This window comes from Marmota monax, unplaced genomic scaffold, assembly GCF_021218885.2.
Source record: "Marmota monax isolate L192 unplaced genomic scaffold, Marmota_monax_Labrador192_F-V1.1 WCK01_AAM20220418_F8-fsc00050, whole genome shotgun sequence".
In the NCBI taxonomy this organism is placed as follows: Eukaryota; Metazoa; Chordata; class Mammalia; order Rodentia; family Sciuridae; genus Marmota; species Marmota monax.
In genome coordinates, this window is record NW_026694552.1 from 9917537 (window position 1) to 9941875 (window position 24339).

Consider the following 24339-nt stretch of genomic DNA (forward strand, 5'->3'; position numbering starts at 1 on the left):
TTGTTTGGAAGAGTATTGTTCAATCTCTGTTTATGTGCTTTTTAAAAATACTTTTTAGTTGAAAAAATATTCATTTTATTTATTTATTTTATTTATTTTTATGTGGTGCTGAGTATGGAACCCAGGGCCTCACACATGATAGGCAAGTGCTCTACCACTGAGCCATAACCCCAGCCCTGTTTATGTGGTTTTTTTTATTTGCTGTTGCTTTGTAATTTCATTCCATTATAATATGACAACATTCAAAGGATTTTATTGATTCTTTTTTTTTTATTTGCTAAGACAAGCTTCATGACCTCATGGTCTAGGTTGTAGAAGATTCCATGAGGTTCTGAGAAGAAAGTGAATTTAACTGTTGTCGGATGAAATATTCTATAGATGTCTGTTAGGTCCATTTGATTTATGGTATTATTTAGGTCAGAATTGTCTATCATTGTTTGATTTGGTACTGGAGATTGAGCTCAGGAACACTTAACCACTTAGCTATGTCCCTAGCCCTCTTTATTTATTTTTTAATTCTGATACAGTGTCTTGCTAATTTGCTATAGTTGGCCTCAAAGTTGTGATCCTCTTGCCTCAGTTGTCTGAGTTGCTAGGATTACAGGCATGCACCACCTTGCCAGGCTGATTCTTATGTCTGGATGACCTATCTATTGACTAAAGAGGTCTGCTGCATTCACCCAGTATTATTATATTGGAGTCTGTCTGAAACACAGCATCAGTTAAGTGTTTGTTTAATTAGGTGCACCAATGCTTGGGGCATAAATATTTACTATCATTATATCTTCTTATTGGAATATTCACTTTACTACTATGTAGTAACCTTCATCTCTTCTGATCAATTTTTGCATGATATCTTCTTTGTTGGATATGAGAATAGCTTCTCCTGGTTGTATGTTTTTTTTTTTTTTTTTTTAACTCCATTTGTATGGAATATTTTTCTCCATCTCTTTACTTTAAGTCTGTGATGTCTTTCCAGTCTTCTTTTTTTAATGTATGCATTTATTGCTATAAATTCCCTTTCTAGGACTCCTTTTAACCACATCCTGTAAGTTTTGGTATGTTGTGTTTCTACTTTTATTTGTCTCAAAGTATTTGATTTCCTTTATGATTTCTTCTGACATCATTGGTTGCTCAGCATTATGTTGTTTAATTTCTGCCTATTTATGTATTTCCCCAAATATCTCCTATTGTTCTAATTTCATGCCATTGTGATATGCAGATTTAACATATTCTATTCTGGTGAATATTCTGTGTGTGCTTGAGAAGAAGGTATATTCTTTAGCTCTTGGGTAGAATGTTCTGTATATATCTGAGAGGTCTGTTTGTATAAAGTGTAATTCAAGTCCATTTTTTTCTGGGGTCAAGTCATTTTATTGATGGGATTAGATATTAAGGAATACTGGAGTGCTGAAATGTACAATTAAATCCGACATCCTCCTGCACAGCCAGATTTTGCTGTTGCTGAAAGCTCAAGTCCATTGATTTCTTTATTTTCTGAGAGTTTGTTGTTGAAAGTGGAGTATTGAGGTCTCAAAAAGGAGACTTTATCTCCTTCTTCCCTCTTTTCTTCATTTTCCTAATCTAGTTTTATCACTTCTTGTGAAATACATTTTCAGTGTTGACATTAATATTGCTTAAGAACAATATTTTTCACATCTGAACCATGCAGAAACATCTACATACCCTTTAACTGAAGTGTACATCTCCCCTTAGTAGTATATTCAAATAGATCAGGTTACCTAAAATATTTATTACTTTTTTTCAGTACTGGGGATTGAAACCAGGGCTTTTTGCAAGACAAGTGCTCTACCACTGAGCCATACTCTTAGCCCCTATTTATTTATTTTGAGGTGACTATAATGTAGTTCTATGCCCTCCTTTTACTTGAAGTATTCATGCTTTCTAGTTCTGGTGTCTGTCTTTCTGAAATTTCTTCTTCATTTTTATCCTGGAAGATCTCTTTGCTTCTGTTTTATGTTGAACTTCCTGTTTATAGGACTGTATATCTACCCTGCTTTTTGTTTCACTTTTTAATTTTGGTTTCAAGTTTCTTCTAGTAAGCTTCCTAAGACAGTCCATTTTGTTTATTGATTTTCCTAAGAAAGGGTGGTAAGGTTTTTGAATCTTTCTTTTATGGTGCTGGGGATTGAACCCAGGGCCTTGTGCATGCAAGGCAAGCACTGTACCAACTGAACTATATCTCTAGTGCCTTGAATCTTTCTTGTCTGAAAACACCTTGCTCTACTTCTTGTTTGATAACTTGGTATAGAATTCAAGGTTGGGAATAACTTCCCAACAATTTTTTTCAATTTTTTTTTTTCCTTTTTTGGTACCATGAAATGAACCAGGGGTGCTTAACTACTGAGCCACATTCCCAGCCCTTTTTTATATTTTATTTGAGACAGGGGCTTGCTGAGTTGCTTAGGCCCTTGATAATTTGCTGAGGCAGGCTTTGAACTTAGGAACCTCCAGCTTCCAACCTCCCAAGCTGCTGGGATTACAGGCATGTGCCACCATGCCCAGCTCCCAACAAATTTGAATTCCATTATTTTTTAAATTCTGAGTTTTCCATTTAAAAAGTTTATTGGCATTCATGTTAGTGATTTTTCTTTTTGTACATGATCTGTTTTTCCTTTCTGAAAGTTTGAGGATCTTTTTTTTTTTTTTTTTTTTTTTGGTGCTGGGGATTGAACCCCAGGGTGATCTACATGTGGGGCAAGCACTCTATCAACTGAACTACATCCCCAGCCAGGATCTTCCTTTTCATCCCATGACTTCAGGACTTACTGTTATGTGCAGTGCTGATGATCATTTTTTTATTGTTCTGGCTGCTTCATGGATTCTTCCAATTTCAACATGGGCTGGGAATACAGTTCAGTGATAAAGTGGTTGCCTGGCATGCAGGAGTCCTTGGGTTCAATCCAGAGAGAGAGAGAGAGAGAGAGAATGCGGGCATGTAATCAATGTTTCAGTTTTTAAATGCTGAGAAGTAGTCTCTTGTGTGGACACTTTGTGCATTCAGCAGTTGAAATATGTTTAGATTGTTTCAATTTTGAGGGATCAGATGAGCACATTATGGACAAGTACCCTATAAACATTTCATGTATAGGTTCTTGTGTGAACATTTCTTTTGAGTAGCTACCTAGAAGATGAAATGGCAACTGCTTAAATTTTTAAGAAACTGATTAATTTTTTAATTTCAACTATTTTCCATAGTGACCATATTATTTTTATATTCTCATTACCAACAGAATTGCAGATGTTTTACACCTGTGTCTACACTTGGCATTGCCAGTTAAATTTTTGTCATTCTAAGATGTATGTAGTGGTATTAAAGATATACAGTTTTCTATAGCAGCTAAACCATTTCACATTCTTACTAGTAAGGTATGAAGATTCTAGTTTCTCTACATTCTTACCAACACTTGCCATTATCCATCTTTTGAATACAGGCATCCTAGTAGGTGTGAGGTAGAATTCCACTGTGGTTTTGATGTGTATTTCCCTAATGGATAATGATATTGGACATATTTTCATGTGCTTGTCAGCCAGTATATATGGAAATGTAGCTGAGTGGTAGAGTGTTTGCTTATCATACAACATACCCTGGGTTTGAGCTCCAGCACAGCAGGGGAGAAAATGCTTGTGTATATATATTGACTGGTAAGCACATGAAAAAAATGCTCAATATCATTATCCATGAGGGGAATGCAAATCAAAGTGAAAATCTACCTCAGATTTAGTAGGATGGCTATAATTAAAAGAGATATAATAACAAGTGTTGGTAAGAATGTAGAGAAATCGAAATGCTTATTCTCACTACTGATTGAAAATGTAAAATGGTGTAGCTGCTATGGAAAACAGTTTGATAGTTCCTCAAATGGTTAAACATAGCATTACTGTGTGATATAGGAACTCCACTACTATACATATACCCAAGAAATTGAAAGCATGTGCAAATAAAACCTTATGTGACTGTTTACAGGAGTATTATACATAAATGCCAAAAAGTAGAAATAATTTTAGTTTGTATTAACTAGTGAATAAATTATTGTTTAATGATATAATGGATAGAAAAACTAATACAATACAACATGGCTAAACCCTGAAAATGTTAATGCTAAGTGAAAGAATTTAGTCAAACAAGACTATTGTATAATTATATTTATTTGAAATGCCCAGAGTAGGTAAATCTGTACATTGGAAAGTAGACTAGTGGTTGCCTGGGATTAATGGGAATAGGAAGATTGGATGTTGATGATAATAGGATGTGGAGTTTCATTTTGGGATGATAATGTTCTAAAATTGATTATGGTGATGGATGATGCAAAAGTGAATATATGAAAAACCACTGAATTATGTACTTTAAGTAGGTGACTTGTGTGGTATCTGACATCCCAAAGCTGTTTTAAAAAAATCCACCTATACAATTCAGTAATTTTAATGAATATAGTAATTATGCAAATATCACCACAAACCATTTTAGAAGATTTTTATCAATGAAGGTGGGTGCAGTGGTTCTGGAGGTTGAGGCAGGAGGAGCACAAGTTCGAAGCTAGCCTCACCAAAGTATTGAGACCCTGTCTCAAAATTTTTTAAAAAAGGAGAGGGGGCTGCAGTTACGGCACAGTGTTTAAGCCCTCTGGTTCAATCCCTGGTACAAAAACAACCAAAATTTTATCACTCTAAAAAAAAGTCTTTGTGCCTCTTTCAGTTAGTGATTATTCCCAGAACAGCCTTCATTCGCCTGCCAATCTGCTTCTTATCTCTATAGATAGATGCTTTGGGGCATATTTCCATATCTTGGAATCATGCATACATTTTTTTTTTTGTATCTGGCTTTTATGTATGGCCAGTTTCTCTAAATCCTTGCTAATATTTGTTATTATATTATGTATTATAACCATTCTAGTAGGTGTGTAGTGATGTCCCATTGTGATTTTAATTTGCATTTTCCTTTTTTTGGGGGGGTACGGGGGATTGAACCCAGGGGTGCTTAATCACTGTGTCACATACACAGCATTTTTAAATATTTAGAGACATGGTCTTGCTAAGTTGCTTAGTGCCTTGTTAATTGCTGAGGCAGGCTTTGAACTTTCGATCCTCCTGCCTCAACCTCCCAACTCATATAGGTCTAGGGTCATATTTTTGTATATGACTGATCAATTGATCTGGTACCATTTAGTGAAAATACTCTTAATGTATTGAATTTCCCTGGCACCTTTGTCAAAAATCAGTTGACCATATTTGAGTGCTTCCTGTGTGTGCTATTTTATTCCTTGTTCCCTGTAGCTCTCTTTGTAGTATTAGTCCTAATTTTTCTGGTCTTTTCCTGAAAGTGAAGTATATGAATTGTATTAGTTGAAGTTTTATACATCTTATTTTTAATTTAAAATGCAATAGATAAGAATTTGTATATTTATTTGTAAAATGTGCAAAAAATTAGCCTTTTAATTTAGAAGTCAATTTTTCTTCAAACAATATGCTTCAGAACTTTCACAAAAGGCATTACCCTTTGTTATGGTTTCTTTAAGAAAGACACAAGGTAATTTCAAATTGGCATGCTAAGAGTTAAGTCAAGATTTTATTTGATTTTTCTACCATGCTAATTTGTATTTCATTCCTAAATTACTAAGTGATTATTGATATTATTCCTATAGGGGTATTCCTGATAATTTTTAATTTTCCATAAGAAAAACCATTTTGCAACCATTTTAATGTTGCAACTTCTACAAAGCTAGAATTTAACCTTTTTTTTTTCTTTTTTCATTGCTAGGGCTTAGACTCAGGGCCTTCTCACATGCTAGATGTGCTCTACCTCTGAGCTACATTTCTGGCTTCTGACCTAATAAATTATTATTTTTTGAGATGCTGGAAATTGAACCCAGGGCATTATGCAGGCTAATCAAGTGCCATACCCCTCAGCTATAAACACAGCCCCTATATTATTTTTACCACTTACGAAAGAAGTTGGATTTGGGCACTTAAAGAAAAATGAGATAACTTATAGTGGAATCAAATAACACAAGTGAATAGTCCTCACCTTTGATTCTTAATGTTTTGCTTTCCTCATAATCCAGAGTGGTCTTTCTGGAAAGTACTCTAATACATTGAAACATACCTCTAATGTCCCAACACCTCTCATATTGTGCCAAAACATTCTAAATGCATTATATTAGAAAATTTTGGGGAGAAATATTTTTATACTGTTCAGTTAAATTTTTTCCCATCTTTAAGAAATACATTTCATTTTCCCTTTTTATTTCTGCTATACAGTAGTTTGGAGGTACACATCAAGAATTATATCAGGGTTTTCTAGCATTGCTAGTTGATTTATTTTCCATATCCTAAGTAGATTGTTATTATTATCTAGACTTAAGATTTTAATCACATTTCCCTGAAACTAGGAAGGGAGCAGGGAATTTTGGGCAGAGACTAGTTGAAAATTCAGGCAGAGATCTTAATGCTGATGGGTTGCATCCTACACACCTGAATCTTAACTGTAGTTTCTTTTGCAGTCTCTTTCAGCATCTGCCCTGAGTTAAGCTGCAAACTCTTTCCATCTGCATACTTTTCTTAACTCTGAGCTAATTTGGTTAATCCCACCCTTCTGCTATGTATCTTCTCCCTCGAGTGTTTCGTTTTCAAGTTCCCACTTCCTTAGAACACTGGCATTTCCTCTCTTCACAGGGTCCCAAGTTATCCTGAAGAAGCCCAACGCTTTGCTTTTCCTGCTCTTGAGAAGTCCCAAGATTCTGTGGTGCTGATTCCAACTGCCACCTTATGTCTAGATTTTGAGTTGTTTTCCGAATACTTGCAGAAGCAAGCCCTTGTTATTGCTACCGATTTCTACCGATACCCTGCTTTGTCCTTCTCGCCACGCTTCTGTTTCTTTTATCCCCTCACCACCTTGGGCACAATGCATAAAGGATGGAAAAAGCATGCCAGTCAGAAGTCTTTGAATGAGGTATCAATGGATGAATATTTAGGCACCTTAGGACTGTTTCGAAAGCTGACCGCTAAAGATGCCTCTTGCCTCTTTCGGGCTATTTCGGAGCAGGTAAAAGGAAAAATGTGTTGCCATATACTGAGTTTCAGTTTTTGAGATGTGACATGGTCCTGTAGGTAGAACTGTAGCCTACCAAAGAAACAAACATTTTCTGTTTTTTAGTGAAAATATCCAGGTGATCTGCTCCTTATTAGTGCAAGACAATGCAAAGGTGTGTATCTTTGCTCATTAGTCCAAATACATCACTGTACCTTTGCTACATTTTCTGTTTTTTAAATGCCCATTGATAATGTTGGAGGGATAAGATAATGGGTTAAAGAAAACTTTGAAATGTATCTTGATCATTCCTAAGCATCCCCTGCTTCCTGTAAGTTTTATGTATAGGAAAAAAATTACATTTATGGGGTAGGAAGGGGAAGGGGGCATGAAAGAATCATCTTTCTCAGTTTTACTGAAGATTAAAATATTGTTTAGTATGATGAGGACTGAATTTCCCTATGTTCTACATATGTCCTAAATAAGGGAAACTTAATTGTCCAGTCAATAGTCTTAATTTAGAAGTTTCTGTTTCGAATGACTTTTGGCAGTAAACTGGTCTTTTTTCTTTTAGTTGTTTTGCAGCCAGGTCCATCATCTGCAAGTGAGGAAGGCTTGTGTTTCATATATGAAGGAAAATCAACAAAATTTTGAGTCTGTAAGTAGAATACGTACCCTGAGGGAGAATTGTTTGTAATATATTTAGTAGGGTGGGATAAAAGAATTGAGTACTTAGATACAAAAATTAAACAATGCAGTCTCCTTTTGTTTCAATAGCAAATATGTAATTCCTGGCTGGCTTTCCACAGTCTATCATGCACCTCCTCCCAGAATTAAGGTTGTTTTGTATTCTAAAAATAAAGAAAAACTATTTTTTTCCCTCCTCCCATTCCAAAAAACTCCCAAACCCTAAAAAGTTAAAACTTGACTGCTGTCTTGTGTTATCCATACTACTGTTTTTTGAACAATAATTCAAATGTTTGTCTCTTAATATTTTTAAGTCCATATTTTTTCAATATATTTTAAGTTGTTAATGGACTATTATTTTTCACTTATTTGTACGTGGTGCTGAGAATCGAACCCAGTGCCTCATGCATGCTAGGCAAGCGCGCTACTGCTGAGCTACAACCCGAACCCCTTAAGTTCATATTTTAATGTGCACAATAATCTTCAGCTCATCAATTTGAAGTGTCTTGTAATGCTTTTCATGTCACATTGAAGTAATTGGAGCTCTGCCACTAAACATTGATTTTTTTAAAAAATATTTTTTAGTTTTAGGTGGACACAATCTCTTTTATTTTTATGTGGTAGGCAAGCATTCTAACACTTGAGCCACAGCCCCAGTCCTAAAAATTGATTTTTAAGTGAAAGTTTAGGAGTTGTCTTTGTATACATTGTAGTATTTGAATTTTTGTTAAGGAAACTAAAGGTTTTGCTAAGATCTGATTTGAAGTATGCCCTTGTGGCTTTTTATTTATTGTCTCTTTGATACTATTTGTTTTCTTCTGACTATTATGTTATGGGTTTTTGCCTGTCTTCTGTTTGAGGTTTACACTTATTTTTTTTAATATTTATGTTTCAGTTGTAGTTGAACACAATACCTTTAGTTTATTTATTCTTATGTGGTGCAGAGGATCGAACCCAGCATCTTGCACATGTGGCACGTGCCGCACGTGTCAGGCGAGAGCTCTACCACTAAGCCACAACCCCAGCCCTACACTTAATTTTCTCAACAGTGTTTTTAATAAAGTTTAAAATACTGCAAAGGCTTCTTTTAAAGCTTGTTACCTTGAAGTAGATTATAGTCTTCTCTACACCTGGGAAAGGACTGTTCCTGACATTCAAATGGAAGACCATGGTGTAAAGCAGTGCGTGAAATATTTATATACATTTTCATCACCTGGGGATCTTGTTAAAATGCAGATCCAATTCATTAGGTCTGAGCTGAAGCCCGAGATTTCTGCATTTCTAAGAAACTCAAGTGATGCTTGTTGTTGGTTCCTAGACCACATTTTGAGTAGTGAAGATGTGTCCAAATTTTTAAAACTAACAAGGTGAATCTCAAAGTTATTACACTGAGAAAAGCCATACCCTTCTTCCAAGAAAAGTTTATACAAGTATGGTTGTCTTTAGATAAAATACTAACCACTCTATAAAGACAGAAAACCAGATCAGTGGTTGCAGATGTTATATAGGAGCATAAGGAAACTTGTGGAGAATGATAGATATTCATTATTTCAGTTTATGATGATGGTTTCATGGGTGCAAACAAAAGTCAAAATTTGATTGTACTGTTTAAATTGTGTGGTTTGTTGTATGTAGAGTATATCTCAGAACTTTAAAAATAAAGTGAAAGAAAATAAGATTACTTTTTTAAAATCTGGTGATGTTTGTGTACATGGAACTAGAAATCTATTTCTTGATTATAATTCAATTTCATTTTTAGGTATATTAAGTTTACTATTTTAGTTTTCTTAGTCATATATAGTTATGTAACTGCCAACACAATCATAATATTGTGTTGGTTCCATCACACCTGGAAGTTCCCTTGTCACTGTTTTTTTGAAATTAATGAAATTCTCTTTGTTTGAAGTTCCTCCATTTAACTTTGTAAATACATGTCTCCTGTCATACTTGAGGTCCTTACAGTTATTGGCTTTTCTTGGTTTATGAAAATTATCAAGTTACTTTAAGTTGGCATTTCAAAAGTTTCTTACTTGAAGGCATACCATTTGATGAAATTCACTGGTATATGGGTAAGGCAAGACCAATTCCTAAGACACTTTCCTAGTCCAGATTTTCTCCCCTTATAAATAACTTTTGTGTATGTACAAAACTTCTTGAGGTGCTGTGTAAACTAGTAATTTAGTACTATAATTATTAAGCTGAACAAACAAAAACCCTTTGGAGGATAATGTTGCAGAATATGATCAGATTTCAGTAATGCTATGTATTTGGTTAAGTCAAGTTTGTTTTATTTTTGAAGTATGTGGAGGGATCTTTTGAGAAATACCTGGAACGGTTGGGAGATCCCAAGGTAAGATCAAATATGGGAATTTAATATTTTCAGAGTTATTTGGAATCATAACCTAAACATTCAGTTGTCACTATAGCCAGACCCAGAATATTTCTTAAGTAGATAGCTATGTTGAATCAAATAGTCCAAAGGTTTAGAACTGGCAGGTAGATGTATTGGTTTGTGTTGAATATTGAGAACTGTGTGTTAACAATCTCATTAACCATAGTCTAGTGAGTACACAACTGACTGGGGAACAGGATAGTGTTGGGAAACATTAAAGCCTTTTCACATTAATGGGGGAGGAGTTTGGTAATTAATGTTACTAAGAGGTCATTATTTCACCTTGATTTAAAGTTGTCTTCCTTTTGTGTAGGAATAACATCTATAAACTCATACTTTATTTAAAATTAATTTTTGTGATAAAATTAACTCCATTATTCTGTTCCCAAAACTTCATTTACTAAATACTGATACCTTTGTATTCTTACATTAGTCTAACTTTTATTCTGCCTTTTAAATCTTTCATTAACTGTCATTATTGATATCTAAGAAGGGCTTTAGGTCCATTGATTTCAGTATAAGTCTGTGTTAATGAGTAACAATCTAATCCTCAAAACAAGTTATATTGTGTTCTACAGATTATCTAAAACAATGCTAAACAGTTAAAAAATGCACTTACAAAAACTTCTATTTCCTAGCTACAAAAATGTTTTTAAAACTGTGTACTATTTATGTTTAGGAAAGTGCTGGCCAGCTGGAAATAAGAGCTCTTTCTCTAATTTATAAGTAAGTTGTATCCATTTTCCTATTTTTTCTAATTAAGCCTTTTATTTTGAGATACAGATTCACATGAAGTTGCATACAGAGCATAATACAAAGTTTTCCATGAAAAACAAAAACAAAAATCAGAGAATAATATCTTATACCTTTTCCCAATTCCCTAAGTGGTAACGTCTTGGAAAAAACTATAGTATAGCATCATAACCATAATGTTGATGTTAATGCAGTCAAGATACAGAATATTTTCTATCACTCTATGTTAATTTTCTATATAACTACTTTTACTTTTGATCTTATCTCCTCCATAGTCCCTTCTCTAATTTTGTCATTTCAAGAATGGAATTTTTTTCTTTTTGCATTTTTGTTAGAGCATTATAGTTGTACATAGTAGTTGGGATCATTTTGATAAAATCATACATGCATGGAATTTAATTTACTCCAGTCACCTTTTCTCCTCACTCCCCCATTTTCCTTCCTGTACTCATCTTCCTTTTCCTCATTTATTTATTTTTGATTGGTGCTTTCTAAGTGTACATAAAGGTAGAATTCCCTATAACATACATACGTACACACACACACACACACACATATATGCACATGTAGGGTCAAATTCATTCCGAATTTCTTCCCCTTTCTCTTCCCTCCTTCTCAAGCTCCTTCTTTTACTCTATTGATCTTCATTATGTTTTTATGAAACCTGATCCCCCCACCCTTTCCCTTATTTTGCTTTAGTTTCTGTATATGAGAGAAAACATTCAACCCTTGATTTTTTTTGTTTGTTTGAGTCTGGCTTATTTCACTTAGCATATTATTCTCTATTTCCATAAATTTACCAGCAGATGCTGTAATTTCATTCTTTATAGCTGAGTTGAACTTCAGTGTGTGTGTGTGTGTGTGTGTGTTGTCACATTTTCTTAATCCAGTCACCTTTTGTGAAATCCCTTTTTATGTGTTTTTGAGTATAAGTTTTCTGTTAAAGTTTCTCTAGGATTGGGTAAATTTGAGATTTGATGATAATATATAAGGAAGAGATATAAGCAAAGTCATTTTGGTGTAGATTTTGAGTGGAGAATCTTGTTACAAATCTTCTCCTTAGCTCTAGCATTTTTCTTCTTTTTTTTTTTTAGTTCTGGGGATTGAACCCAGGGCTTTGTGCATGCAAGGCAAGCGCTCTACCAACTGAGCTATATCCCCAGTCCTGCATTTTTGTCTATTTGAATGGAAAAATAAAGGACTTTAAAACTGCTGGTATTTCCTATAGAAAGTCAGAATATTTATCTTAGGAGATTTCTTGGGTGTTTAGCTTTGTGCCTCTTTTTCATGCATTCTCAGTGGGGCAATATTGTTCTCAATAGCCTCAAAATTGATTTTGGTAGGAGCAAAGAAATCTTAGCTATTCCAACAGTTTGTGGTCTTTCAAAGCATCACAGTACATAGATGCACAGTACTTTTGTTCTATTACAATTTCAAGTGGAAGTTGAGAAAAATCTTAAAAAAGTTTCCTTATTGGTGGTACTGGAAAACTTGAGAATCACCATTCTATTCCTTTGGGAGTTCTGTTTTGGTCTTTACAAAAAAATGTTTTACAAAAAAATGCCATTTAAGAATGCTGTAGGGTTTTGAAAACTAGCTATAATAATGTATGTTAGTTGCTAGTGGAAATCTTGTTCATTTGTCTGATCTGTGTAAGACTTCTTAGAGTTCTTAGGATGGTAATATGGTATATTCTTTTGTAGAAACAGAATTTTCTTCTTATGAGGACTTGTTCAAGTCAGTGTTTTGTGGCCTGCTCATTTGTAATTAAATCCAGTGAAAAGTATAGAGAAGGCATTGGGCAAGTAGTTAATCGGTTGTCACTTTAAAATCAGAAGTTCACTTTTAAATTGTTCTTCTATTTTGTATGTCCTATGAGCTAAGAATGATTGTTAAGATATTTTAAATGATTAAAAATCAAAAGAATGTTTCAAGGCATATGGAAATTATATGAAATTCAAAGTTGCATAAAGCCTATTGGAACAGTCATGCGTATTCACGTGTGCATTGCTTCTGGCTAATTACAGCTACAAAAGCAAAATTGAATAAAGCACATGGCATGTAAAAGCTGAAATGTTTTATTATTTGGCCTTTTATCCCCCAAATTTCTTAACCCCCACTTTTTTTTCCAGTATTGAGGAATGAACCCAGGGACACTCTACCACTGAGAGACATATTTAGCCCTTCTTTGTTGTGTTTTGTGCTGGAGAATCAAACCCAGGGCAAAGAGCTTGCCAGGCAAGCGCCTTATCACAGAGCCACATTCCCAGCCTGTCCTTAGCCCTTTTAATTTAATTTTTATGTTCACACAGGGTCTGCTAAATTGACAAGGTTACCTTCCCACTTGGGATTCCCCTCCCTCTGCTTCCTGAGTAGCTGGGATTACGGGTGTGAGCCACCATGCCTAGTTTAACCCCACTTTTTAAATAAAGGAGAGCTCCCCAAATTCACATACATACACTTGATAATTTGTCTTCTTTATTTCTTCTCACCAAAACTAAGATATATTTAGGAAAACCCATAGGACCTTAGGTGTGATTAGCTGGTTACCTTGGATTAGCATCATTTAATCTTTTTGGATTATTTTAAAGCCTAAAAATCAAACTGAACATGTGGATTATTTTATATGAATAAGGTAGGCAGTTTAAAAGCACAAATCCTTTTTCTTATAACTATCTCTTTCATATGCCAAATTATCTTACCTGTCTTTGTTTTCTATCCATGTAGTCGGGACTTCATTCTTTATCGCCATCCTGGAAAGCCACCAACTTGTATCACGGAAAATGGCTATGAAGACAAGGTAAGAAGATGAGTAAATGTCAACTCAAAAGAAATTGAATAATGCTGCTGGATTATGACATATTAAGAAATAATCTTTTTAAAAGTAATTAATGAAAAAATACAATGTACATGAGAAAATTCTATGCTTTCAGCCTTTTCCTTGCCAATCAGTCATCCCCAGTGGTTTTAGCTACTATTCTAAGCTGATCTGTTCTTGTTACTCTAAAAACCTTAACTGATTCCTTATGGACCACAGAATAAGGCTCAAATTCTGAAAGTAGGCATTTAGTATCTTAAGGTACCAAACCTCATTTCCAATTCCATTGTCTTCCATGCTTAGTTATACAATTTTTCTAGATAATTTAGCTTTCATGCTTTCTTTTCCTTTGTACTTCAAGTGTCAGTTCCTTTAATAACTTCCCCAACTCTCCTGGAGTTGCTTTCTTCATTTTTGTTCCCCTAGCCATTTTGCCAGTATTTATTGTATTATTTGTATTCATACCATTTCTCTCATATAGTCTAAAAGTTTCTTGAGGGTGGAGATAAGGTTCTACTGCCCAGTAAAATACATGGAAAATAGCAGGAGGTAGTTTTCTTGTTTGAGAACACTCAATATAAAAATTGTTTTTTCAGCCTATACATTTCCTTTCAAGAAGGTTTTAGGAAAAAACTTTTATATTATTTGATCAGTGGGTGTAGGACTACCCAATATTTGAGTTCATTTTATACCATGAAGCAAAATTCATGCAACATATTAACTATGATGATGGTAAGAAAAGACTAGACACTGGAAGAATTTTAAGGATGCTTTTATAGTAATCTAGGCAAAAGACCTGGACTAAGTGCTATTAGGAATAGAGAAGAATAGTGGGAGATAACTTTGAAGGTAATTATAAAATGGGACATTAACTTGTTTTACCAATAGCCACTATCTAATTTGTTTAGCAAACATTAAGCCCTAGAATATAACAAATACTTTTTTGGCTTTTTAAAAAAAATATGTATTTTTTAATTATAGGTGGACACAATACCTTTATTTTATTTTTATGTGGTGCTGAGGATAGAAACCCAGTGTGTCACGCTTGCTAGGAGAGTGCTCTACCTCTGAGCCACAACCCCAGCCCACTGTTTTGGCTTTTAAGGATACTAAAACTAAATAACTGTAATGAAGGCTTTGTCTTTCAAGGGCTTAAGGGACTATGAAGATAGACATGGAAATAATTAATTACAGTGAAGTGATAGTTTATAATAAATGTAAAATGGCACAAAATAAAAAAGACCTCTCTGCTAGAGGGGTTTAGAAGGCTTCATGTTGAACTCAGACAATGATTCCATCAAATGTGAAGGATAGGCTATTCAGAGGAAACCCCATATGCAAAGGCATGGAGGAAGTAGGAGACCCTTTGGAACTTTAGTAGTTGTGGGGAGGGTGATGCTGAAAAGATAGGTTATAGTTATGTATTAAGGAGTGGAGTAAGCCATGCCAAAGAATTTGTCTCTTCATTCTAAAAAATAGTTGATTGAAGCTCTTTTTCCAACACAGCTTTTCAAGTTTTGAAGATTTTCAAACATTCAGATAAGTTGAAAGAATTTTATAGTGAACATTCATATACCTACCATCCCCTAAAGCCTTTTGACATTTTAATATCCTTATTTTATCATACATCCATCTCTCTGTCCATTCACCAATCCAGCTTACTTTTTGATCATTTTTAAAAATTCTTTAGTTATACATGACAGTAGAATGTATTTTGACATACCATACATACATGGAGTATAACTTCCCATTCCTGTGGTTGTACATGATGTGGAGTTTCCTTGGTCGTGTATTTACATATAAACATAGGAAAGTTATGCCACATTCATTCTACTGTTTTTCCCATTCCCATCTCCACTTTTCCCCCCCAGTTGCCCTCCTGTCCAATCCGGTGAATCTCCACTGCCCCCGTCCCCTGCGATTGTGAGACAGTATCTTCATATCAGAGAGAACATTGTATCTTTGTTTTCTGGGGGATTGGCTTATTTCACTTAGTATGATAGTCTCGTTCCATTCATTTACTGGCAAATGCCATAATTTCATTCTTTATGGCTGAGTAATAATTTTTGATCACTTTTAAGTAAATTTCAGACATCACTACTCTTTATTTTTTAAATTTGTTTTAATTAGTTATACATGACAGTAGAATGCATTTATGCACTTTGATATACATAGATGGTATATAATTTCTCATTTTTCTGAGTGTACATGTTGCATAATCATTGGTCATGCAGACACACACACACACACACACATATATATACACACACACACACACAAATATACATACAGTAATAATGACAGTTTCATTCTACTATCTTTCCTATCCCCACATCTCCTCCCCTCCCTTCCCATCACTTCCCTCTACCTAATCTAAGGTAATGCTATTCTTCTCTAGTGCCCCCCACCTTATTGTTAATTAGCACCACATATTAGAGAAAACATACAGTGACATAGCCACATCAATGTTTATAGCAGCTCAATTCAAATAGCTAAACTATAGAACCAACCTAGGTGTCTCTCAATAGATGAATGGATAAAGAAAATGAGATATATATATATACACACACACACACATACATACATACATACTCACACTCAATGGGATATGGGATATTACTCAGCTTTAAAGAAGAGTAAAATTATGGAATTTGCCAGTAAATGGTTCAAGTTGGAGAATATCATGCTAAGTGAAATAAGCCAATCCTACAAAACCAAAGGCCAAATATTTTCTCTAATATGCAGATGCTAATTGACATCACTACTTTTAACCGTGAATCGTAATTGAAAGTTTTTAGGGGAAGGTGTGATATAATCAGAGTTGTTTGAGGAAGGGGAGTGTTAGTTTTTGTATTTTAACAACTGTGTAGAGCATTGCCTGAGGTGAGATTTGTATATTTAGATCTTTGCCAGGTAATGCTCAGCCCATTTTTATTTTGCTATAGGGTTTGTCTGAATTGCCCAGGCTGGTCTCAAACTTGGAATTTTGTCTCCTCTTTCCGAGCTGCGGGGATTATAGGCATGTGTTGCCACCTGGAAACAAGCATGACTTTTGAGTTTTGTTTTTTTTTTTTTAAACCAAGGATTGAAGGAATTAGCTAAGAAGTTAACCCCTCAATTTTGTAGTCATCTCAGTGTCTTTCCAAGAGAGACATGAAAAAGTTTCTCTAGCAGTATTCCTCCTATATAATGTATTGATATATTGCTGTTGTAGATAGCTTTTAAATGAATCCCATCAAGTCCCTTTCCTCCCTAAGTCTGAACTTGAGATTTGATGTAATTTCTCTAGTTATTCATAGAAGTTAGGATGGTATTTTTGATTTTTTTTTTTAGGCATTTTGTTATTTTCAGTGACTCAGTTTGTAATTGTTACCATCTTATTAAAAATGTGCAGATCAGGACTTATTTGGTGTATTAAAGGAATGTGACCAAGGCTCACAGAGGAACTTCATTAGTGATTCTATTTTTGACATTTAAAAGTCACGGTCAAGAAAATATCTTTTAGGAATAACTAGCATTTACTTTTTCATTTTTAAAGTCATTTTAAAAATTAATATATTCATTTAGTTTATCAATTACTGATAAAACAATTTCTGGTTGGTTATCTAGTAAATTTCATAACTGTAAGATGTAACCTTAACTTTGTTATGTGTGTTTTTCTTCAGATTCTTCTCTGCTCTTCAAGTAATGGTCATTATGATTCTGTGTACTCAAAACAATTTCAATCAAGTGCAGCCATTTGTCAGGGTATGTGAAATCTTCATAAATATTTGGGTGTGATTTCACACAATTTGTTGCTAGTATTTAAGTTGCTGGATTTGTTGTTTATGTTTAACTGGGGATTGAACCATGGGACACTTTACCACTGAGCAATATCCCCAGTCCATTTTTAGAGACAGGGTCTAATTAAGTTGCTGAGATTGACTTTGAACTTCAAAATTCCCTGCCTAAGTCTCCCAAGTCACTACAGGCATGCGCCACTGTGCCTGGCTGTTGCTAGTCTTTAATTTGAGGGATCCGCTACATATAGCTTAAAAAAAAAAAAAAACTTGTTGGTATCTATAGAATTTTTATGCTGGATTGTGACTTTTCACACTTATAAAAATGTCACACTTTGACAACTGAAGTTTTGGTCCTTTTTTTTTCAGCTATATTGTATGAAATTCTCTATAAAGATGTCTTTGTTGTGGATGAAGAAGCATTGAAAACTGCAGTTGAGGTATTTCGAAGTGGTTCCAAAAGGAACAGAAACATTGGTGTGACTGGAAGTGAGAATGCCTGTATTGATTACAAGAATTCAACTGAGGATAGGTAATAATGGAAAAGGGACTGTTACATAATAATCATGTTTCTGTGCATCATGATTTGAAAGTGGAAGGGACCTGGCAAGTTTATCACTTAAATTACATATGTACACAAACATACCTGTATATGTATGTTTAGGATATACATTTCTTTTAATGAGGAGAGAGAAGTTTTACTAAAAAGATAAACGTTGTTAGATGCTCAGACTTTGGTGTTTCTATTCAAGTCATGATCCATTAAAAAAAAAATTTTTTTTAGTTGTAGTCGGACACAATACCTTTATTTTTATGTGGTGCTAAGGATCGAACCTGGGCCTCGCACCTGCTAGGCAAGTGCTCTATCACTGAGCCACAACCCCAGCCCATGGTCCTTTTTTTTTTTTTTTTTTTTTTTTTAACTGGAAGAGACTTTAGAGTTAGCATATGATTCTCAAACTTTAATTGTGTAAGAATTATTCAGAGTGTTTATTATGCAATTTCCTGGACCTAACTTCACTTCACAAAATTTGAGGTCAGAGGGTCTAGGAATCTAGTTTTCAAAAAATAATTACACCCAAATATTTTGGTATAGGTAGGCTGTGGATCATTATTTCAAAATGATAACTGAGGTTGAATGCTTACTTCACATATACATCTAGCTCATAGAAAAATCTCTTGGGCTAAGGGAAGTTTTAGGAGTTTTTCAGTGTCTGCCTCTGGTATACAGTAGGAGTGTAGATTATGTACTTCTGAGGAAGCAGCTGTTATTAAATAAATTTAGTCAAAAACTTTGGGGTTTAGAAAACAAAGTGGGTATTGAGTGAAAACTTATTTGCTTCATTTTTTAGAACTGAGCTGATTTACCACTAGGTGGTAGTATAGTCATTAGACATGAGACCAGTAACTGCTGCATTTATATAAAGTTCTTTGCTCTAAATCTTTTCAATTAGGACTGATGAGTGGGGTGCTTCCTGCAAGGCTGAAAATACACTAGAGAGCCATAATCAAGAAACAGAAGAATCAAAGGTTTGATATTTTCTAAGGCAAAGAATTTTCATAATCTAGTCAATGTAACCTAAAATTATTAAGATCAGATGATCTGTTCTAATTATTATGGGGCTGAGAGAGGAGTTGGTCATGTTTTCTTGTGTGAAAGTGCTACCTATTTGAAAATGTAAAATGTGTGTTTTCTCTGAATTTTTATTCTTATGAAATTTAAAAATTTTGAAAACAAACTCTGGATATTTGAAAAACTTAAGAAGCTTTTGTTTTTAAGCTAAAACAAAATTACAAACAATATATTAGTCTTCTGATGCTAAGGTTTAGTTTTTGTTTTCATTGAAGAAAATTATGCCTTTTCTATTCTTGAAACTAGGTGCTAATCAGTCTCTTAATTTTGATAAACAAATTTTATGATCTATGGGCCTCAAGTAAGTTTTCAGTTGAGACTTGCTAAATAGGGCATATACTGTTACAGTAATCTGTGTGTGCCTCAAATGCTGGTAATTTTGGAACACTTTTTAATATGATGAAATCTTAGGAAAACAGGAGAAAATGGTATTCTTTTGGAAATTTTAACAGAAGTTGACCAAAATAAACTTGGCATTAGCATGTGATTTTTAGGATACAGAAACATTTCTGTATATCAAAATAACATTTGTTGACTAGCACAGATTGAATTTTTTATGGACAAAATACCTTTATTTTTATGTGATGCTGAGGACTGAACTCAGTGCCTCACAGATGCTAGGGCAAGCACTCACTCTACCACTGAGGTACAATCCCAGCCTGGGACAGTTTTTTTTTAAGAGACTTTTTAATGTAGCATTTCTTTTAAATAATACTGGATTCTCAAACAGTTTTAGATTTTTCCAACATGAATAGTAATTTTCGACCAACAGCCTTGCCATATGTCAGACTGATTTTGGGGGGTTGGGAGGTACCAGGGATTGAACTCGGGGGCATTCAATCACTGAGCCACAACCCTGGCCCTATTTTGTATTTTATTTAGAGACATGGTCTCACTGAGTTGCTTAGCACCTCACTTTTTTTTTTTTATTGTTGTTGAGGCTGGCTTTGAACTGGCGATTCTCCTGTCTCGGCCTCCTGAGCCACTGGGTTTACAGGCATGTGCCATTGTGCCCAGCCAGACTGAATTTTTTAATCCTGGTCTACATTGCATTGGTTTATGAGTGTCCTGAGTTGTTGGCTGTTCCAGACAATATTTCCCTTTTGCCATCTTAAAACTTAGATTATTTGAACTGTTAGACTCCTGATATTAAAAGCATGGCGAAATTCATTGTCTTTTTTCTTGTTTTAATTAAGAAGGGAAGGGTGGCAATGTGCATAGTTTTAAAAAAGAAGAAATGAAGAGGGAAGAATGAAGCTTCCCTCTTCACAGAAGGAGGATATAAGCTAGGGATGGTGAGTCTATAGCTTGATTATTTGTGTTTTAGTCTCCAGAAAATCCATCGAAGATGCTCTTTCCCTATAAAGTGCTCAAAGCCTTGGATCCAGAAATCTATCGTAATGTAGAATTTGATGTTTGGTTGGACAGCAGAAAAGGTAATGAAACATCAACAGAATACTTACTCATTACTGCTTCAGGAGAATAATTTTCAATTTGTTTCTTATAAGAGACATTTCATCATACTGTTGAAAAAATAACGCAGCATGGTACCTTTAATCTTATTCATATGATTTAAATCTCAAGGAGGAAACAAATTGGTTTAGAAGTTGGTTAGATCTTTGGGGAGGGATCTTTTAGGGTCTAATGCTTAGCTGGAACTTAAAACTGTGCAAAGAATATTTGGAGATAGATATTTGATAACTTGTAACCAGAAACATTTAGTGACTGGGAGTAAGCTCATCTGAAATTTAAAGAGTTGAGAACCACCCTCAATGAAAGATGAATAGATCAGACCTGTATATCAGATCTGATTCACCAGCTATTTTTGATCCATGAGCTAATAAGAATGGCATTTAAATTTTTAAATTTTTTTTTTAAAAAATGTTATTTGTTCTTTTTAGTTGTACATGACAGTAGAATCTATTTTGAAATATTTAAACAAACATGGAATATATCTTATTAGGATCCCAGTCTTGTAGATACACACGATTTTCAGATTCACTGTGGTATATTCATACATGTACACAGTAAAGTTATTTCAGATTCATTTCACTGTCTTTCCTATTCCTATCCTCCCTCCCTTCTCTTCATTCCCCTTTGTCCAATCAACTGAACTTCTTTGACACCCCTCACCCTTGCCTTATTGTGGGTTAGCATCCACATATCAGAACATTTAATCTTTGGGTTTTGGGGATTGGCTTATTCACTTAGCATAATAGTCTCTAGATCCGTCCATTTTCTGGAAAAATGTCATAAAGTAATTCTTTTCTATGGCTGAGTAATAGTCCATCGTGAATATGAACCACATTTTCTTTATACAGTCATCTTGATGGGCATCTAGGTTGGTTCCATATGTTAGCTATTGTGAATTGTGCTGCTGTAAATATTGGTGTTGCAGGTTTGCTGTAGTATGCTGTTTTAAAGTCCTTTGGATATATACAGAGGGTCTTTACATTTTTATCTTATTTAAAAAAATTTTAGATGTTGATGGACCTTTATTTCATTTATTTATATGCAGTTCTGAGAATCGAACCCAGTGCCTCACACATGGTAGGCAAGGGCTCTACCACGGAGCCACAACCCCAGCCCCTACATTTTTAAATGGTAGGAAAAAACACAGTATATTGTGCTACACATGAAACTTATATAAAATTTAAATTTGATTGTACATAAATTAAGTCTACAACAGATTTGAGTAGTTCTAACAGTCTGTATAGTCCATGAAATCTAAAATAGTTAATCTTAGGCTCTTTACAGAAATTCTCCAACCCTTGAAATAGGTAATTGGTTCTCTCTCCTTGTGACTGAATTGATCAAACTAAAACTTAAAATACTGACTTCAGCATAAGCCTTTAACATTGAACTCATTGAACCTCAGTGATCCTAGGTGTAGTTAATTAGAATGATGTTAAGCCTGGTCCTAATGTAGTAAGTTGTTTAAAAAAAACTTTTTTGGGAAAAGCTGCATAGTGTTACTGTACCTTTTTAGTGTTTGACCAATGAGATTACAAACTCCCAGTGTTCACCTACTTATGTTTTAAATCATAAAACTTTTCTGGCCAAGTTGCTATAAATTTACCACAGGAATAACCCATTAAGATTGATAAAATGGCTTTTGGGGACTTTCCCCCTAGATTTTACCTTTTAGTGGTAACATTGTCAAAAGTACCATGGTAAAAGTGAATTAGGACATTAAATGATGTTAAGTAAAGTAAGGAAAGGGACCAGTTCAGTTGAATTTTAATCTTTTTTTTTTTTTTAATAATAGAACTTCAAAAATCTGAGTACATGGAGTATGCTGGGAGACAGTATTATCTGGGAGACAAGTGTCAGGTTAGTTTCATCTTTAAAGAATCAATGATTTATTCTTCTAAGATTGTGCTTTTAGTCATTATTATGAGCAAAATAAGATTTATTACACAATGCTAGAAAAAAATGTTTGTGTTAAATTCTAATTATATAGGCTTTTGTGGTGATTAGATAAAATGATGTTCTATGTGCCTCCTTCATTGTCCCAGATTGTCAATGTCAATTCTTTTAAAAATGTAGACATTGAATTCTGTTTCTGGGACAAGTGATAATTTTGTATTGCAGGAGCAAGACCTATAAATAAACACTGAACTAGGTGTATTATCATGACTTTTGTTTTTCAGGTTCGCTTGGAATCAAGTGGGAAATATTATAATGCTCATATTCAAGAAGTTGGAAATGAGAATAACTCTGTAACAGTATTTATTGAAGAATTGGCAGAAAAGTAAGAAATAATAATTTGTTAAATTACTAAGATCTTTGGCTCCTGATTCAGCTTTTTTATAATATTAAATTGAAAGTTATGAGGATGTTCTTAGGAGAACCAGATTCATATCTGGTACTGCCCTTATTATCTTGAACTTTAAAGCATTGCTGAAGTGTGAAATCTCAATATAGGTATCACTTATGGGTAAAAGTTTCCAAATCATGTCATTGTCTTGTTACTAGAATTTTTAACAGTTTGGATAGCAAACCATTTTTTTTTTAAAATTTTTTATTGTTGGTTGTTCAAAACATTACAAATTTCTTGACATATCATATTCCACACTTTGATTCAAGTGGGTTATGAACTCCCACCTTCACCCCATACACAGATTGCAGAATCACATCAGTTACACATCCATTGATTTACATAGTGCCATACTAGTGTCTGTTGTGCTCCGCTGCCTTTCCCATCCTCCACCCTCCCCCCTCCCCACCTCTCCCCTCCCCTCCCCTCCTCTCTCTCTACGCCCTCCACTGTATAACCCTGAGGGTCTCCTTCCATTTCCATGCAATTTCCCTTCTCTCTCCCTTTCCCTCCCACCTCTCATCCCTGTTAAATGTTAATCTTCTCCTGCTCTTCGTCCCTACTCTGATCTTAGTTACTCTCCTTATATCAAAGAAGACATTTGGCATTTGTTTTTTAGGGATTGGCTAGCTTCACTTAGCATAATCTGCTCTAATGCCATCCATTTTCCTGCAAATTCTATGATTTTGTCATTTTTTAATGCAGAGTAATACTCCATTGTGTATAAATGCCACATTTTTTTAATCCATTCGTCTATTGAAGGGCATCTAGGTTGGTTCCACAGTCTTGCTATTGTGAATTGTGCTGCTATGAACATCGATGTAGCAGTGTCCGTGTAGCATGCTCTTTTTAGGTCTTTAAACCATTTTTCCAATTATGTTTTCTAAGTTTTTGCCAGTATTCAAGATAAACTAGTCCAATCCTTTTCAAATTTTACCTGGAGGACTTCTGAAAACACAGATTTGAGCCCAATCCCCTTAGTTTCTGATTGAGTAAGTCTGGGGTGGAGCCCCCAAATTGGAACTCTTAACAAGTTTCCAGGTGATGCTATTAGTCAACTTTAAGAGCCTTTAAACGATGTTGACCTAACAAACAAAAAACCTCAGCAGCTGAAAACAATAAAATTCATTTTTTTCATTTAGCATGTTCATGATGAATCAATAAAGGAAGACCCAGGCTCACAAAGGCTCTGTTTTGACACATACATCCATAATCGCAGGCAGGGAAAATAGTGAGAACATGACAGATCACTTACTGGTCCTTAAAACATCTTAAAATTTTATGACCAGGAAACTGGATCCTCCTTTAAGGAGGGGTAGCAAATATTTGTGAATTAATTCTGTCTACCAGTTTGTGTTGTAGACAGTGATGATAATACAAACAGCTGTGAAATTTTACAAACTACTCTG

General features: G+C 34.5%; 1 protein-coding gene across 10 annotated transcripts in view; it reads left to right on the forward strand.

Annotated features, from left to right (window-relative positions):
• Alg13 (ALG13 UDP-N-acetylglucosaminyltransferase subunit) overlaps positions 1-24339 on the forward strand; it is a 78207-nt gene that overhangs the window by 20322 nt on the left and 33546 nt on the right. For 8 of the 10 annotated variants that reach the window (XM_046420792.1, XM_058571650.1, XM_058571652.1 and 5 more), the window contains 11 exons: positions 6694-7063; positions 7623-7706; positions 10035-10085; positions 10807-10853; positions 13608-13680; positions 17364-17445; positions 17847-18009; positions 18932-19007; positions 20438-20546; positions 22379-22443; positions 22764-22864. In XM_046420792.1, coding sequence (XP_046276748.1) covers positions 6694-7063; positions 7623-7706; positions 10035-10085; positions 10807-10853; positions 13608-13680; positions 17364-17445; positions 17847-18009; positions 18932-19007; positions 20438-20546; positions 22379-22443; positions 22764-22864 — 1221 coding nt within the window. Of the gene's footprint in view, positions 1-6693; positions 7064-7622; positions 7707-10034; positions 10086-10806; positions 10854-13607; positions 13681-17363; positions 17446-17846; positions 18010-18931; positions 19008-20437; positions 20547-22378; positions 22444-22763; positions 22865-24339 lie in introns of those variants that run through there. The other 2 variants (XM_058571651.1, XR_009224597.1) reach the window with 2 other exon arrangements.